This window comes from Ammospiza nelsoni, chromosome 5, assembly GCF_027579445.1.
Source record: "Ammospiza nelsoni isolate bAmmNel1 chromosome 5, bAmmNel1.pri, whole genome shotgun sequence".
Classification (NCBI taxonomy): Eukaryota; Metazoa; Chordata; class Aves; order Passeriformes; family Passerellidae; genus Ammospiza; species Ammospiza nelsoni.
This window is the reverse complement of record NC_080637.1, coordinates 44,983,363-45,001,579: the sequence shown is the minus strand read 5'-3', so window position 1 is coordinate 45,001,579 and position 18,217 is coordinate 44,983,363. Positions and strand designations below refer to the sequence as shown.

General features: G+C 39.5%; 1 protein-coding gene and 1 non-coding gene across 2 annotated transcripts; one reads left to right on the top strand and one right to left on the bottom strand.

Annotated features, from left to right (window-relative positions):
• Positions 1–869: 869 nt before the first annotated feature.
• Positions 870–941, bottom strand: TRNAD-GUC (transfer RNA aspartic acid (anticodon GUC)). The gene has a single exon. It is a non-coding gene; the product is annotated as a tRNA-Asp (tRNA).
• Positions 942–1,186: 245 nt separating this feature from the next.
• On the top strand, positions 1,187–17,424 carry LTA4H (leukotriene A4 hydrolase). The gene is made up of 19 exons (XM_059473069.1): positions 1,187–1,363; positions 2,322–2,452; positions 4,585–4,705; positions 5,169–5,237; positions 6,994–7,098; positions 9,383–9,435; positions 10,043–10,115; positions 10,432–10,572; positions 10,802–10,825; positions 11,698–11,768; positions 11,882–11,993; positions 12,916–13,060; positions 13,138–13,241; positions 13,591–13,661; positions 13,884–13,938; positions 14,760–14,855; positions 15,379–15,461; positions 16,172–16,276; positions 16,589–17,424. The coding sequence occupies exons 1-19, from the start codon at positions 1,217–1,219 to the stop codon at positions 16,707–16,709; spliced, it is 1,827 nt and encodes a 608-aa protein (XP_059329052.1). The 5' UTR covers positions 1,187–1,216; the 3' UTR covers positions 16,710–17,424.
• Positions 17,425–18,217: the final 793 nt, after the last annotated feature.

Sequence of the window (18,217 nt, the reverse complement as noted above, 5' to 3'; positions counted from 1 at the left end):
AGCAGGGCTCGCCAGCCTCCTGCTCTAAACACCAGTAACATGCATCCTCACAGCTGGGTGTCTTGGCCTTTTGCCTTGGGTCCTAACTCCTTGCTCCTTTTATGTGCAATTGGCCATAGAGCTACTTCCTGACTTGGAAAAAGAGAAATTTGGGCAATCAAATTTACTGCATCTGCTAACCTCCAACAGACAGGAGGAGATCTCTCTTAGTACCTTTGTGCTAAACTGTATTATAAATAGATAGATAAATAAATTTCTGGCAAAAGGATTAAAAAAGAGGGGATGCCTAACAAGCATTTTCAGTGATACTAAGTAAAGATAAGCAGGGATGCTGGAGTCTCACAGATGTTCTGCAAACTGCTCTTAGCTGGTGCACATAAGTGTGCTCTGGGCAGTGAAGCCTCAGGGCTTTCCAATGGCTGAAATTCTCACTTTAAGGACAAAAATGCCAGGCTGTGTTACTGCAAGCCAGGTCATGGCCTCTGGTCTTCCACGTTCCCTCTTCTGTGCCTGTTTGACTTGTCCCCTTCCCATTGTTTCTGACTCAGGTGAGGGTGAGTCAGGTTTTTTCCAGTTTAAGAAAAAGGGTAAATGTTTTTGAAAGGTTTAACTCTTTTGTTCAGCTGTTTGAGCCACTAAAATATGAAAATACTTTTCCTGTGCCTGCTCTCAGTTCTGCAGCTGATCTTGTGAAACTCTGACTACCTCAGCCCTGGAGCAGGTAGGCAGCCAGATCCGGATAGGTTTTGCTCTGTTCTCCCTCTTTCAGAGTCGGAACGGTTTTACTACAGCTGTCTGGGAACAGCTTTTATTTCCCAAAATGATTTTGCCTTTACATTAAAGGCAAGTAGAGAAAAAATATTTCGCACCTCCCCGTCGGGGAATCGAACCCCGGTCTCCCGCGTGACAGGCGGGGATACTTACCACTATACTAACGAGGAATGGCACAGCTTTTGCTCCTTCAGTAGGGCCCATATTCTATTTGATCTCTCGCATTCTGCGAGAGCCAATCATGCCGTTCAGTTCTGTAGGGCTCCTCCGCATCTTTGCCCTCGCAATGCATTGTGGGTTTTGTAGTTCTCACGCCGTTCCCCCGCCCTCTCCGCGCGGAGGGCGGCACTACACCTCCCAGGGGCCTCCCCTCCGGTCTCCGCGGCGGGCTCAGTGCTGCACGGGTTGGCACGGCCGGGCAGGGCGGGCAGACGGCGCGCGAGCGATGGCGGACCCGAGCTCCTTCGCGTCCCCCGCGTGCTGCCTCACGCGGCACCTCCACCTGCGCTGCCGCGCGGACTTCGGCGCGCGGGTGCTGCGGGGCACGGCCGCCCTCACCGCGCGCGCGGAGCGCGAGGCGCTGCGCTGCCTGGTAACGGCGGGGGCGGGGGGCGCGAGGGGACCCGCGGACCGTGAGGGGCGAGCCCGGAGCCCGCGCCGGTGCCGCCTTCCCGCTGCCCCGTCCTTCCCGCTCCCCCGTCTTTCCCTCGGCCGTCGTCCCGGTCCTTCCTTTCCTTCCTTCCCTGCCGCCGCTTGGCCCTCCCCGGACCCGCCGCCCCTGGCTGCTGCTCGGCTGGAGGCTGACAGCGCCTCGCAGCCCCCGGTTCCGCTTAGCCCCCCAGAGCCGGCGCGGTGCGCAAGGGAAGGGCGAGGCTGGCTCTTCCCTTTAAAGCGGCGAAGAGCATGCTGCCGAAAAGATGGGAATAAATCACTGGAAATCTAGATTTAGGCTTTTTCGCCTGTGTGTTTCGTTATGCCAGCTGCTTTCTCTGTTACCTCTCCATATAGGCATGTGAACCTCTTAAACTTCGCATTATATTCGAAGTTCGGGGCTTTTCTCATGCTGACTCCATAAAATTCTTTTGTGGCTGGAGCTTATTTTTGTAGGGTAAAAGACCAGTCCTATTAGTAATAAAGTGTAACGCCTCGTTCGTGCTAAAAATGAGTGCTGCACTATTCGATTCACCTTCCATTGCATGAAGGTCTGGATGGGCAGTGGCGTGTTCCAGGACTGAAGCCTTAGCAGGGGCTTTTATACCGTTCTCCTCACTTCATAGCAGTACTGTGGAGTGGTTACCTGTGTGGTTTTTCTTGATAAACTCACTTCTATAGTCAGAAGTTGGTTTTCTTTCTCTTTTCCCTACAGCTTTCCCAGTTCAGTGCTGCTCTCTTAAAATGCTGGTTCCTGGTGGTCAATGCAGTTAGTCAGCTTTTCTGGTTTTACTTAGAAAATGCTTTTTCCTTCAGAGGGACTTGTGTTTAAGATTTCATAGTGCTGCATTTATTATTTTATGCTATTTAACTGGTATGCAATATGTTCTTTATCACAGGTCCTGGATACAAAAGACGTACAGGTGTTTAAAGTGACTGTAAATGGACAGGATGCACAATTTGCTTTTGGAGAAAAGCACAGTTTCAAGGGGACCCCTCTAGAAATCACGTTTCCAAATGAACTAAGAAGGTACACACTTTTGCCTGCTCCTCTAGGTGGTTTTGAAAATGCACTGTATAAGCTGCTAGTCTGCCTGTAGGATTATTAAGTAAAGCTTGCAAAGGGACTTATAAATTAGAATCAGGGTATTGCATTTGTTTGGTATGATCTTGTAGATTAATGTCATATTTGGCTTTCATTAGTGAAAACTTTCTGAGTGTTTGTACCTGTCCCCAGACCTTGGATCATGTACAAAATTACTTACTAAACTGAGTAGCAAAATGATGTGAAATGTATCTCAATTTTCCCAGTGCTTCTCATCAGTAATACTGTTTCTGCTTGCCTGGTTCAGAATTGTTACAGTGTGGAGCCCTAGGAGCAGCAACCCCGTTGGATCTTCTTTTATGCAGTTGGTTCTGCAGTTCTGTAGAACCTCAGGTTACCACTATGATTAGATAAGGGCATGTTTTCAAATAATCAAAGTTTTATTTTGTTTGCTATGCTAAGTCCAAGTCCCTGAAAGCTGGAACTTGAGTTTTGGCAGCATGATGGAGAGTGAACTAACCGTGGTCTGCCTCTTAAGGTGCATGAATTAAAAAGCTGTTGCCAAATTACAATATGTTTTTTGGCAGTTTGCTTTGTATGCTGTAACTCAGTGGTATCTCAGTCCTCCATGGTGCCAAAACTGAAAGCTGTGATTGTATAAGGAAGTTCCCTTGTTTGAATACACTTGAATATCAAGTTGCTTCTTACTTATTATTGTGTGGTTTTTACGACTCGTTGCTACCTCTAAAAACCCTTTCAGTTTAGTCTGGTTTCCAAGTTTTTTTCTTTTTAATGTTGAACTGTGAATTAGTGCAGTTAAGAAATACAAATAATGAGGAAGAGAAAGGAATGTCAGAAAATAGTTGTCCCTTCTGGAGAAACACTTCTGGTTTCTTACGAAATTGAACATTAAGTATTTCAAATAATTGAAAATTAAGTACTTGAGCAAACAGGCCACATCAGAAATATAAGCCTGTTTCTTTTATTTGACTTTCAGCTGCCTTTTTTTTTAAATGCTGAATTTCCTGGTAAGAAAAAACAAGAAGGAGGTGTGAGGTGTGACCACAAGAATTCACAATCTAGTGTGAGACATAGTCCCTCATGTAACTATCAATAAAACAGCAATAGGAAAGGGTGGCAGTTACAGCTGGAAGTCTGATTGATCAGAAAGCAAAGTGCCTTATGGTAATACCAGTTATTTTCTCTTTTCTTGTCTAATATGTACTTTGGAATACTGGTTATAATCCAGATGAGTACACCTGGTCAGCTTATCTAGTGTCCAACTCCTCTGATTAGCTGAAGTTTGTTCTGATTTATGGCTGGATTGTTTATTCCAAGAGTTGCATGTATAATCTGGAACTTTCTGAGAACAGAAGCAAGTGCTTCCATGTGCTTTGGGTGTCAGTGATGGTTAAGATACATTTTTAATAAAGAAGAGTATGAAAGTGTCAGGTTGGTGTGTGTTCTCTCATTAGCAAACTGATACCTGTCTTACACATAACTGTTAGTTTTTACTTGACACCAGTTCTGAAACCCTGAATAAAATCTGAACATGATTTCTTTTTCTTGTTAACCCCTACTGTTAATAGGAATTGATTCTGTAATTACTGATAATTTTCAGGCTGTTATTTTCTTCTTAAGGATGATACTTACAGAACATTAATGTCAGACACAAAAATCTAAAATTTTATGTACAGGATACTTATTCTATGTTATTAAGTCATGTATCTTCTTATGCAGGGTTTTGCACTTTTTTCTTTGTGTATTGCAGAGGGTTTTTTACACTTAGATGTACAAAGTTACTTAGCTGTGACAAAACTATATTCATGTAGCTGGCCCAAATAGTTTAAAGAAAAGGTCTGTGCTCTCCTTGAAGAGGAAAAGTTTCTGGTTCATAAAGACAATAATGAAAGTGCCTTGGGATGTAAAAAAATGAAATCAGCTAGCCATTTTTAATACCATAATTGAAAGAGAATTATTGCTTTTTAATATGATACTTGTCCTCATTTTTAATGCTTTGAGACAGTGCTGCAGACCTGTTTTTCAGACATCTTTGCAGAGGAATTTCAGTGTGATCAGGATTTGTGTCAAAACAGTCTGTGTTCTTTATTATACAGGGGACAAGAAGCAATTGTTGAAATCTCTTTTGAAAGCTCTCCACAATCTTCAGCTCTCCAGTGGTTTACTCCAGAGCAAACTTCTGGAAAGAAACACCCATTTCTCTTCAGCCAGTGCCAGGTTGAGTTCATTTTTTCCAAACTTCTTGACATACCACTGTAATTTCCCTTGGTTTCTAATGAACTGCAGAGAAAGGCTAGAAAAGGGAAGAGCAGTAGCCTGTAACTCCTAGCTGTGTGTCAAAGGTCCTAAAGGAAAACACTTAAAGTCAGGATGTTGTTAAGATTTTATTATATGTTTACAGTTTGGTAATTCTGGAAGTGCTTTACCCATTCCAGTATCCTTGTTAAAGAGCAAATGGTCCTTTACAAGCAATACTTGTGTCTATTGATCTGCCTTACCTAGTATTGCTCCTTTTACAGAGGCCTGTAAGCTCTAAGTGATAGAAGTACTGGATTATAGATAATGAATTCTCTGGAGGAGCTGTGTAGACTTGCATATAGTGTATTAATTTATTTATTTCTAGTCCTCTGCATTAGAAAGACACTTCTGTTTTATCTTCTTTTCCTTTTTCCCTCTCTAGGCTATCCACTGCAGAGCCATTTTTCCATGCCAAGACACGCCTGCTGTCAAACTAACCTACTATGCAGAGGTAGGTGAACCTAAGTCATGTGTCTTAACTGAAGACAACTGCTGCAATGGGTGAATTTATATTGGGCAGGGCTTTTTGGTAGCAGCCAGCATGTGGCCTGATATAAAACCAAAATATTGACCTTCACCTTAATGTGAGAGGAAAGAGCTGATCTTCCCTGTGGCAGTTCTCTAACTTTGCCATTTCCTCTTTGTATATATCAACTCTTTTTTCATTGGTATGTATCCATTTGCAAAAGGAAGTAAAAATGCAGTAGTAAGAAAGAAAGATGCTCTAAAATCAGGAAATGCTGACAGTAAGACAGCAAAGAGTGCTGTGAAGTAAAAAACACTTGAACAGGCTCTCATGTATGCTTTAAGTAATATATTCTGATATATAGCTAGGGGATATTTGCAGTCCTGTGTGGTGGTGTTCACAGGGGTCCCAGGAGGAGAGAAGAGATGAGAATGTTGACTCCATGTTTTGGAAGGCTTGATTGGCTTGATTTATTATTTTATGATATATATTATATTAAAACTATACTAAAAGAATAGAGGAAAGGATTTCATCAGAAGGCTTGCAAGGAATAGAAAAATAATGGAATGATGATAAAATCTTGTGACTGACCAAGACAGTCCAAGACAGCTGGACTATGATTGGCCATTAATTAGAAATGACCACATGAGACTAATCAAAGATGCACCTGTTGCTTTCCACAGCAGCAGATAATCACTGTTTACATTTTGTTTCTGAGGCCTCTCAGCTGCTCATAAGAAAAAATCCTGAGGAAAGGATTTTCCATAAAATGTCTCTGTGACAGTCCTGGTGTAAACAGTTTTAAGGAAGCAAAAAGGAGGATAGATGTGCACTGTGACATTACAATTCAGTTGTCTGAAACAAGTGAGCCTTTTAACTTCTGTTGAAGGTACTCCTCTGATTAATTCAATATTGCCTGTCTTTGTGACAACCTTTTCCATATGCCTTGTGTTCTACTTGACAGAGATGACCTAACAACAGAATAGATCTAGGCTGCTTTTTGCTATCAGCTGCTTGTAGTGTGGAGTGTAATGCTGGGTGCCAGCTGAGTTGTTTATGTGTCTTGGTTTTGAAAGACAGGAGTCTGCTAAGGAAGGCAGGAGCCCCTGAAATGGAGAACATAAACCCTCCCCACCCCTCTGAATTGCTATAAATTTTAAATTAAGGGGCTCTCAGGCAAAAAAATATGGAAGCAGGAAATAACAGTTTTTTAATAGGGATAATAAAATAGACAATGCAGTACACAAAAACTGACAGAGTCAGAACTCAACCTGACACCCTGTTAGTCAGGGTGTTGGTAGCAGTCCAATTGGAAATGTGGCTGCAGTTCTCCTGGAGTGTCAGGTGTGGTTCTGTTGGAGCAGGGGGTCCTTTAGAAAAGGGTGTATTTTTCTTCTGAAGATCCAGTGGAAGAAAAGGCAGCTGCTGTTCCTCTGGGGAATCCAGTGGAGAAGCCATGCTGGTGTTTAAGAACCTCAGGATTATATCTGGGTAGCAATGCTTGGCTCCTCCCTCTGGGAAGAGCATCTCACAATGGGATGTTGTAGTTCTCATCAGTCATGCAGTGACATTCAATAGTCTGTTATCAGCAATTTCCCCTCCTGAGGGAGGAGTGTTTGTGGTCGCTCAGAGAGAGAGATAAGGCAAACTGCCCACTTGACAAAAGACAGCTGCCATACAGATGGTAATAGAATACATCTTGCCTTGCAATCTGGAGCAATGTGCTTGGGGGCCCTTTCAGATTTCCGTGCCGAAGGAGCTGGTGGCTCTGATGAGCGCCAACCGCGACGGGGAGGCGCCCGACCCAGAGGACAGCGCGCACAAGGTTTACCGCTTCAGCCAGAACGTAAGTGCTCCGTGCTGGGCAAGGGCTGCACGAGGTGTTACTGCTGACCTGTGCAGCTCACAGCTGCCTCAGGCATGGTTTTGAGCTCATGGAGAAATCTCGTGACTCACGTGGGGTTTTGCCACTCCAGAAATGGGAGGCATTATGGAACTCCAGCTCTGAGAAGACAACCAGTAAGTGCTGGTGCTGTTTACTGGTCTTTTTTGGCATTCCCAGAAAACCATTCCCAGAAAAGCCAAATTAGAGTTTTGAAAATGTTTCAATACTCAAAACTAGTTCTGTCACAGCCCTTTCTGTCTGCACTGATTTTTAGAAAATAGTGCAGATGCAAATAATATGTGAGGAAGCTTTGGAAAACAGACCCTGCAAATTTTAAGCTCACCAACATCTAAGCAGTGAAACTCAGCATCAGAACGAAATTTTAGCTTGAAGTTAGGCGAATTCTAACAACAAATTTTAAAATTTTTTTGAATGTGAAAACTTTGGTTTTTATGGAAAGAAAGTATCTCCAGCCAATTACTGTTCTCTGGAAGTTTTAGTAAGTGGTGCAGCTAGTCTAACAATTCCACTGCTCATAAAGCAGCAGTCATGATTTACTCTCCTGGCATTTTTGTTCTCAGTTTTTTGGGTTCTGGTGTTTATGAGCTCTTCTGGCGAGCCCACTTCATTTTGCTGAACAAGCAGATAAAATTAACATAAGATCTGGGCTGTTGACGCTGAATAACTGCAAGGAGGAATGGGCTGATGTGACTGGAGGAGAGGAGGGGGTCAGAGTACTCTGAGCTGCAGCAGCTGTCGGGTTTGATTTGGCTGCTGCATGAAACCTGAGAGAGGGGAAAAAAAGAGTTCCCTTATCTGTGAGCTCATCAGTAGGCAGTGCCCTGCCCTCTCTGTGGAGCCAAAACATTTGCCACTCTCAGTCGAGTACAGAAGACTTCTATGTTTGTGTAATCCAGAGATGAATGTTATCTAGGAATACACTGTTGATAAGTATGATAGACCTATACAAGAAATAACATTTAGTGTAATTGAAATTATGCTACACTTTCTCATACAGAAACCTTTATTTTTTTTAAAAGAACATGCTTTTCTTAAAAAAAAAAACCCCACATTAAGCACAAAATGAAAGAAGACATGAAAAAGGACACACACATCGCCTGACGCTGACAGTGATTTGTTAGGCGTCTGTTTCCTCAGATGAAAAAGGCGAAAGTGTCAAGCTCTTGCATATGTATATGTGCTGAGCCTTACCTAAAACTACTTTTTATGCTCCTGCATAGCCAGGCTGGAAAGAAGGGTAGTGGAGAGCAACCTCTGTAAAAACAGGTTTACAACCCAACAGTCATTGACATTTGAATTTCAAAATGTCAAATTAGCAAGTTGGGTGTCAAAATGTGGAGGTGTATTAATAGTTTTTTCTTAACTCATCTATAACATAAGTCAAGGGACTTTGTTCTTTTCAATAATATGTTCTGTGGGTTAATAGGTAAAATTAAAACACAGATGATGATATGGGTATTTTAATAAACAATATTTAAATGGTTTGTGGATAATAGTAGAATAACATTTTCTGAAATTGTGTCTCCAGCTAAGTATGATTTAAAGTCTTACTTACTTAACATTGTTTAAATTCAGATGAAGTGAAACTTTTACAGGGGTGGCTGTATGATCCTCTTTTCTTTCCAGAGCACTTGGAGAAAGCAGTTCTCTATAAAGAACTCTATAAAGAGTTGGGAGTTTTTTTCATTGAAATAAAAAATATTTAGAGTTTTTTTTAATTCCAAACATGGAAATCAAATATATACATTTTGATTTTTCCTGAACCTTTTGTCTTTAATATATTTATATCCATAAATATTCTTGTTTACTTCATTAAAGCTCTTCTTGCATCCTTCTGTGTGATAAAACTGCCCTTTATCTGAGCAGTATCTCTTGACTTCTCCTTCCATGAAATTTAATGGAACTGAAATGAATATGGAAAACTGACTTGCTTTTGAAGAGAATCCAAACCAGCAGGAATTTAGTATGCAGATTTTTTCAAACAGAGATGATACTTACAGTTTTGTGGGTTTTGCCTGAAACACCCATGAAGCAAGTACATCCTGTAGATAAAGGAGTATCATTCAGGAGGAAAGAACAATGTTTTTGAAAAAACAGGGCCTGCCTTTAAGGCAGGAAACTCTGGAGGAATACTTCTTTATTTATATACTTTTATTCTTCTTCTGATGTCTGATAACTGACATTACAAATAAGATTTCTTTATTTTTCTTATGTTCTCCACTAGGTTCCCATACCTTGCTACTTGTTTGCTTTAGTGGTTGGAGCCTTAGAAAGTAGGTGAGTGAATCTGTACAATGTATAAATATCAATAACCTCAATTTAAAGGATCTTATAGATTCAGTTAACCTGTGTATTTGTATCAAAGTGCATGTATGTTGATTGGCTCTTGGATAATTTTTACTTGTACTGTAAATTAGAGAAACAGCATAAAGAGTTGGGACCTGAAAAAGCCCTTTGTGGTTAAAATTTAGCACAGGGAATAGATCTTCTTTCCTAGTTAACAGATAAGCCTTGTCTGTTAACAGATAAACCTTTTCTGTCAAAGGCAGAAAAGTATTGCTTCAGCCTCATTTCTCATTGGCAAAAGGTTGTGTTAATCTAGGCCACAATAATATTTTTATATTAGGGCTTGATAGTGTTTAAAAATCTGTAAGTGGTTTTCCTGTTCCTTTGTGCTGAATAATGCATGCATGTTGTTTGTTTTGTTTTCTAAGCCTTTGCTTCAGCAATGGAGAGGAAAAGCAGACACAGATTCTCTAATGAGTTTCCCCTGCAATGTGGGTTACTCAAGAGCACAGTCACACGTATGCTGTCTGTATTAGTTTCACGTAGAATTACTTCTGGTTCGTACTGTCTTATTGGCATTTTTTTTTACTTTCAACAGAAAGATTGGCCCAAGGACACTGGTGTGGGCTGAAAAGGAACTAGTGGATAAATCAGCCTATGAATTTTCCGAGGTGAGTAATTAACTACAACAAAAAACAGTGTTGTAAGATAACTATTTCATGTAGTATTGGAAAAGAAACAGACTACAGTTCACTGTTTTGGTCATTTTTAGTTCTCCTTTCTCTTCCTCCCATCCCACAAAATGCTATTATTCTATTGTAGTACAAACTTAGTACTGAAAATATATATTGATACAGTCCCATACTTGTTTTACATGTGGGACTTGTCAAGGTGAAAGGGAATGAAAAATAGGATCAAAAGCTTATTATTTGTTCAGTGTTTGTAGTCAAAAATCATCTTAGAAACTAATGTGAATTCTTTTTTCAGGCTGAAGCTATGCTGAAAACAGCAGAAGATTTGGCAGGACCTTATGTGTGGGGACAGTATGATTTGTTAGTCTTACCACCTTCTTTTCCTTATGGTGGTATGGAGAATCCTTGTCTTACTTTTGTAACTCCAACGCTACTGGTGAGTATAGCAGCAATAAAAGTCAGCTTTTCCTTAGGGCTTGCATATCAATTAGGTGATGGATATTAATGCACAAATCTAGGAAGAAGATTAGTCTTCTTCCTAGAAAGACCTGTAAATGTTCCTGCCTCCTTTGGAGTTAGGGATCATACAAGAAATTGCATGAAGTGATCCATTTTGAGGCTGACTTGAACCTAACAACTAACTTGTCTTTCCCTTTTCTTTTTAGGCAGGTGATCGATCTCTATCAAATGTAAGTCAAAATTATTCATCTCTTCAAGTAGAACACAACTTGAAGATGTATATGAATTCCTTTATAATAAATACCTGAAAGCTTGATCTCTTTTCATTGGGGAAATTAAAAGTTAAGGCAGTAAGTCAAGGACTCTCACAAACGTGAGTGTTAATTTTCAGTAAACTCTGTAAAGCATCTATTTTGTATAACCAACAGATGGAAGTAACATGGGTGCCTGTATACACAGGGGGCTGACTGAGGTTAGCTGCTCCATAACTCTTTTCCTGTCCTGTTAAACCACAACATCTGCATACAGATATGCTTAAAAATCTCAACTGAATTGGCCTCATCAAAATCGTTAGGAGATAACTTTTTCCTCTATGTGTCTTTTTTTTCTGCAAAGTTGATTACTCTGAATGCAATTTTATTGCCTATGTCTTTTTACTAGACTGATGTACTGCTAAACTTAAAAAAAAAAAATATTGTCTTAAACAAAGAATACTGAAATATTTGACATGGATACTTTTTAATGTATCATGCATCATTAGCTTTCCCACAGCAGAAGTTGCTTAGGTGAGAAAGCAGTACTAGTCCATCACCTGGTATTCCGTATTCTGAAATGTGATTTCATGAACAAATTACCTACACCAAGCTGTTGATCAGTATGGCTCTATGCTTGCAGGCTGGACATTGAAAATTGTTTCTGTCAGCTAGGGTAGCATTGATCCTCTGCTTAAAATTCATATGGATAGGTCTACAGAACTGAATGCTAACTGACTTTGTGAACATAACATAGCAAATGAGATCCCATCAACATTTTGTATTTTCTATTGGGATCTGATGTTTTTTCCGAGAGGAGTCTACATGGTGGATCTGTTTTTGTGTTTTAGGTTATTGCGCATGAAATCTCTCATAGCTGGACAGGAAACTTGGTAACCAACAAAACATGGGAGCATTTTTGGTGGGTATGATGTTCAATGCAGTGCAAATCATATTTTAAATTTAATCTGTCAAGACACTGGCTAAATTCATTTTACCATCCTGCCAGTGCTGACTTCATCAGTGTGTTTGCAGGCTGAATGAGGGTCACACTGTGTACCTGGAGCGCAGGATCGGTGGCCGGTTGTTTGGTGAGCAGTTCAGGCACTTCCAGGCCCTGGGAGGTTGGCGAGAACTGCAGAACTCGGTAAATACTTTTCAAGTCATCATACGTGTTTCCCACAAATAAAATTTGTCTTCTCAGCTTTCCTAATGCTTTCTTATTAGAGAATGAACAACTTTGATTCCAAGGTGTTTGATTGCTACCCAAGGGAATAGCTTCATATACTCAGATTGCATAAAGCTTTTTGGATTGTTTTAAGCTTTTCTGTAAGGATAAACATCTTTCCAGCCTCTTCTGGTTGTTCTGGTTGTGACTAAATTGCAGTATTACCCGTTAGCATACTGGTAAGCAGCTGAATGTTAATCAAAATTATCTGCAGCCATGACCATCAGAATTTCCAGTGCCTCATGCAAACAACTGATTTCTTACTGTCTAAGAGAGTTGTTTAGTTTTGTGTTTTGTTTTTAGTTTTCAGATTTCTAGTCTGATGTCTTACTAGTTTCCTGAGCAGCCTGAAATTTGTTCTACCCATATCCAGAGCTGAAGTTTTGCTGGCACTTCTCCTTATGTCAACAGAGATTTTAAATTCAAAGGCTTAATGATAGTTCAAATCAAAGTAATTCAAATAGTTTGTTAATAAGGGATAAATATAGCCAGACTAATAGGTGCTCATGGTTATGACAGACATGATAGTAGTTCAAATCAAAGTAATTCAAATAGTTTGTTAATAAGGGATAAATATAGCCAGACTAATAGGTGCTCATGGTTATGACAGACATGATAGTAAGTAACTGCTTTGAGACAGCTGGAGCACAGGGTGGTTGATTCTGAATTTTAGTAACTTAAGATTTGTGAAGATTCAGAACTTCAGAAAAAGAAAGAGAATGCTTTGAAATGAATCTCTCTCAGTTTTGGATGGTTTATACCTTTATAAATAGAATTAGTACAGATCTGCAGGAGCACCAGTTTTCCTAGACTGATATGTGTTCTTGTGTCTTTGACACAGATAAATACTCTTGGAGATAAAAATCCTGTAACTAACCTCGTCATTAACCTGGATGAAGTAGATCCTGATGTTGCCTATTCATCTGTGCCATATGAGAAAGGCTTTGCTTTGCTTTTTTACCTTGAACAGCTCCTTGGAGGACCAGGTAAGCATTAGTCAGATTTTATATGTTTTTGTTTTGCACCTTAATTTCAAACACTAAAATGTTTTCTTTTTTGTTAGATGTCTTCATTGGCTTCTTGAAGGCTTATGTTCAGACGTTTGCTTATAAGAGCATTGTAACGGAGGACTGGAAGAAGTTCTTGTACTCCTACTTCAAGGATAAGGTTGGGTAACATTTAAAACTGATTGCTTGAAACCTTTTAATTATGTGAAATTCTGACTTAGGTCAGAACTTATTTAAATACCAGTTCTTTATATTTCTTTTCTTTATTTCAAGAACTTAATATGATGTAATCTGGTACCTTGTGAAGATGGGTTTGCATTAAGATGCCTTTTATTTTTTTTTTCTTTTTGTAGAGGGCAGTGCTTTGTTTTGAAGTAATCTGTGTAGGATTCTTTGGGTAATTGGAGGAGTGTTATCAAAACAAATAAGATTGAAACTAGATTTCGTTTTCTCAAAAAAAATTCTGAAATCAGATTTAAAATTTAATAAGATTTTATGTTGCTTTGTAGGTAGATATTCTTGATAAAGTTGACTGGAACTCATGGTTTCATGCTCCAGGAATGCCACCAGTGAAGCCTACGTAAGCTGCACTCTTCTGTAGTTCATCTTCTCCAGATTGCATGTGATTTTCCTAAAAGTCATGAAGCTGTTTGTAAACAGGGTGAAAATCTTATGTTTTATTGGAAAATGCCCTAGTACTATGTAGGTGTATATAGCTGTAAAAATAGTCACTGTTAATGTTTTCAGTCTTTTATTCTGTGGTTATTCCATTATGTGAACCTTTGTTTTTAATATTTGACAGGTATGATACGACACTATCAAATGCTTGCATTGCTTTGAGCCAAAGATGGATCCAAGTGAGTGGTTAAAGAATGCTGAAGTGTCTCTATTTTGAAAAGCTAGTATTTTTTGTTATACAAAGTGAGCCATTCTCTTCTAAAATCTCATTTGTTGAGAGTGTGTGTTTTTATAGTCACAATATGGCTGCCAGGGATTTTGCATTTCCCAGACTAGATGTTCAATGTTGAGTCAGGGGATTAGCTGTGACTTCTGTCTGTGAAGTGCAGTCCATATTTTAACAAGGCACAGAGCCAACTTCTTGTTATACATATGTAGTAACCAAATGGAAAATACTCTTTAAACCCTGATATTATGGCTCAATTCAAAAACAAATGCCAGGGTACCTCTACATCACTGATTATATTGTATTAGCAGTTGTTCCTCTATGGTATAATGGGGTTAGTATGTATTTCCCATCAAAAACTGGTACATGAAGTATATTAATTAGTACAACATAATTTTCTCTTAGTTTGAAGCATAAAAGTCATACAACTAATAGAGAATTCAGCACACCCTGCTTTTGTTGCCTCTGTAGCTTTTCACTGTACTTGCATCCTATCTTTTAACTTTCTTTTCCTTAATGTTACTTTTTATAAAAAAGGATTTGATTTTTCACTTAACTAACAGAAAGGCAGTGGGGATAAAAATATCAGTGGAGAGAAAATAAGTGAAGAATACAAACATCAGAGAGCAGCTGAAGTCCCTCCCTTCCCCTTATTGCACAGATTGGTATCTTATTTAAGTGAAATGGCACAACAGTGTGGATATCAAAACAGAAAATTACACCTGATTGTATTTTGAAATACCTATTAAAAATTAAGTAACTGTTCTCTTTTAGGCAAAAGAAAGTGATTTGGGCTCATTCAGCTCAGCAGACCTGAAGGAAATGTCATCTCATCAGTTAATTGAGTTCCTGGCACTGTTGCTTCTGGAGGTAAATGCACACCTGGGATGACTTGATTCTGGTATCACAAAAGCAGACATAGAAGCTCTAACATGCTTTGAAATTAAGCTACTTTTTTCTTTAGGTTTTGCTAAATTAATCTGCTTTTACCATGCATAGTTATTGAAAACTTCAGCCTTGCCCCTCTTATTATGTCTGGCTCTTCAGCTACTGAACAACACATAAAGTGTTTTGGATTGAAAGCTAAAACCAAAACCCTGAGGTGTTTGAATTGGTCTGTATCAAACATTATAGCAAATAAGCTATAAATAAAATTGAACAAAAATACTTTGTCTTGAATGTTTCAAAAGTACAGAATGTGGGAATTAGGTAATATTTATTCCTTGCCCCTTTCCATACACTGGAAAGATAAAAGGAACAAATAAAATATTTGTCTTGGTAGGACTTGAGTTTCTTTGTAGCACCAATCATCCTGAATTACTCTGTTTATTATTGAAATGTCTGGCTTGAAGTCTTCCTCTGGCTTCTTCTGACTGTGCAATTTCTTTTTCAGGAGCCTCTTCCATTGTCACATGTCCAACGCATGCAGGAAGTATATAACTTCAATGCTATAAACAACTCTGAAATAAGATTCAGGTTTGTTCTAGTATGGGCACTTCTAAAATATTAAATGTTTTCATAAAACAAGTTGTCCTGCTTCACCTAAGACGACATCCTGTTTTAGAGAACTGGGGCAGGGTTTGGGGTTTTGTTGTTGTGGTTTTGTTAATGCATGTGCAGGCATCATACTTGGTATCCTGTTATTCATGAATTGGGCAAATACAGTCTTCTAGTAAAAGAACTCAGTGAACAGCAGATAAGCTGTTCTTTATTTTAATCTGGCATGCTAGCAAAGGAACCTGATGACCTGATAACAAAGGTTAAACATATTGTATGGTTTCTACTTCTTGTAACAAGATCAATTTTTTTTTTAAAGCAAAATAATAGCTGGTTTCAATTTCATTTCGTTGGTTGGTTGTTTTATCCATTGGACAAATGGAACAAGTGCTGTACAGTTCAGTTCTGAGTGATGCAGCTGGACACTATTGTATTATAAAAAATACATAGCTGCAGAAAATAATCCTCCACTTTGGAGGAACTTGGCTGCAATCTTTTCCTGTTGTACAAAAAAGCTGATGTATGTAATGTGCTAGTCAAACACTAAATATTTGATGTTGAGCTGGAATCTCATTCCCATGATGACACAGCAGTGCTCAAAGCATTTATGGGAACAGAATCGTTAGATAACCAACCACCACACTTCCACAAATGAAATTATAAGTGCAACCTTCTTCTCCCACCTCCAGATGGCTGCGCCTCTGTATCAGGTCCAAGTGGGAAGCAGCTATTCCTCTGGCTTTAAAAATGGCAACAGATCAGGGCAGGATGAAGTTTACTCGACCATTGTTCAGGTAAAACTAATCTCCAAATCACAGGAGCTCATGCTGTTGACATCTCTAGTATAATGGGATGAATAATGCTTTAAATGCATTTATTGTACATGTTGAAGTGGCATAACACAGAATTCTCTGTATACTGTGAACAAGATTATCTTCAGAGGCACTTTCCACTTGCTGACATTTTTTTGCAGAGAAAAGAGCTTAGTGCCAGGATGCACATTAAGGCAAGGCTTTTGAGGGAAAAGTAAAACCTTAGGAAAATCCCTGTTGTATTATTTGCCTGGATTTTTGTAATGGTGCCTCCCCCCACTCCTTCTTTTACAGGGACCTTTATGGTTTTGACAAGAGTCGGGATCTGGCTGTCAAGACGTTTCTGGAGCATAGGGCCTCTATGCACCCCGTCACTTCAATGCTTGTGGGCAAAGACTTGAAGCAGGACCAGTGACAAGTGTACTTATTTCTTTGAGATTTTGTGTTGCTGAAAGAAGAGACTGATTGCCCAAACTGTTGATATGCGTGCTTGATTATACCCTAAAATGCTCTGCTGCTTTGGTACTTCTGCAACTTAAAATTAATTTTCCAAATCAAGTTCAGTACTGTTGCAGTAGATAGCACTGCCAGCAGACTCCAACTACTCCCAGAGTCTGACTGCAGGCTTCCCTTGCAGACTCTGACTGCAGCAGGCCCCAACAGCAGGGCCAGCAAAAAAAAAAAACAAAAAAAACCTCTTCCTTTTCTGTCTCTCTGCCTCTCCCCCTTGACCAGCTAACCTACTCTTTTATAACACCCATCCTCATTGGACACAGCCATGTCCCATTAAGGGCAAGGCAGTTCCTCCTCTTTGATAATTAGCACTGCTGTAATTCATCAGGAGCAAGGTTGCTTGCAGTCCATTCTACTACACTTTCTATTTTGCATTTCCAACTAAAGCAGCAAAATTGCTACATCTCTGGAATTGAGAGAATGTTTTGATTACAGGCAATTTTTAGAATACACAAAAACTGTTCTGAGATGTGGTCATTTGTCAGTGACAGAATTGAAGAACTTGGAAAATTAATAGATGGATGGTATGGCTCTTTGTGCACAGCATTCTTTTCCATAGCACAGTGGTTGAAACTTCAAGTACCTAAAGAATAAAAAATAAATCTTTTCACTCCATACTTGTCCGTCTTGTCTGTGTATTGATCTGTACAAAAAGTTTTGATTTAATAGTTTTGTTTTATTTATTTTTCTTTCTTGTGGGAGAAATTTTTATTATGAGTCCAAGAGGATAATGGAGACCAAAATGTTTTTTCAACCCATGATTTATTTTCAAAACTTATTATTGTAGAGGGGGCTAAAGCCCAAGTCTTTCCTTACCCAGTTTGAGTCTTTTAATATTTGGATTTTTTAACTGGTTCTGGGCACTACCCCTGGTGCTCATATAACAACTGGAGATAAGTTCAAAAACAATGGGAGAGATGTTTCTGTTTTTCCTGTATTTATTGCAGCAGTTCCAGCCAGTGGTTTGGATGATGCTGTGGCAAATGCTGCCATCTCTAAGCTGAGTCTTCCAGCGAGTTTGATAAGAACAGTTTGCATAAATTATATCTGTTGGCATAGGGATAACCCATATCAAGGAGTGACGAACAAAACCAGAAAGTGCTGGTTCAGGGGAGAAGAGTGGCAGTATAATCCTGGCAAAAGGCTCGGTTTAAATCTGGCACTTAGGATGAGAGAGGAGCCTGTCAGCTGATTTACTTCAGAGTTTTGATCCGTATAAGCTTTCAGCTTGTGGTTTAAACCCAGGAGTGACTAATCCCCACACAGCCACTCACTCTCTCCCTCATGGGATGGGATGGGGGAGAGAATTGAAAGAGTAAAAGTGAGTAAACTCATGGGTTGAGATAAAGACAGTTTAACAGATAAAGCAAAAGCTGCACACAAACAAAGCCAAACAAGGAATTCATTCAG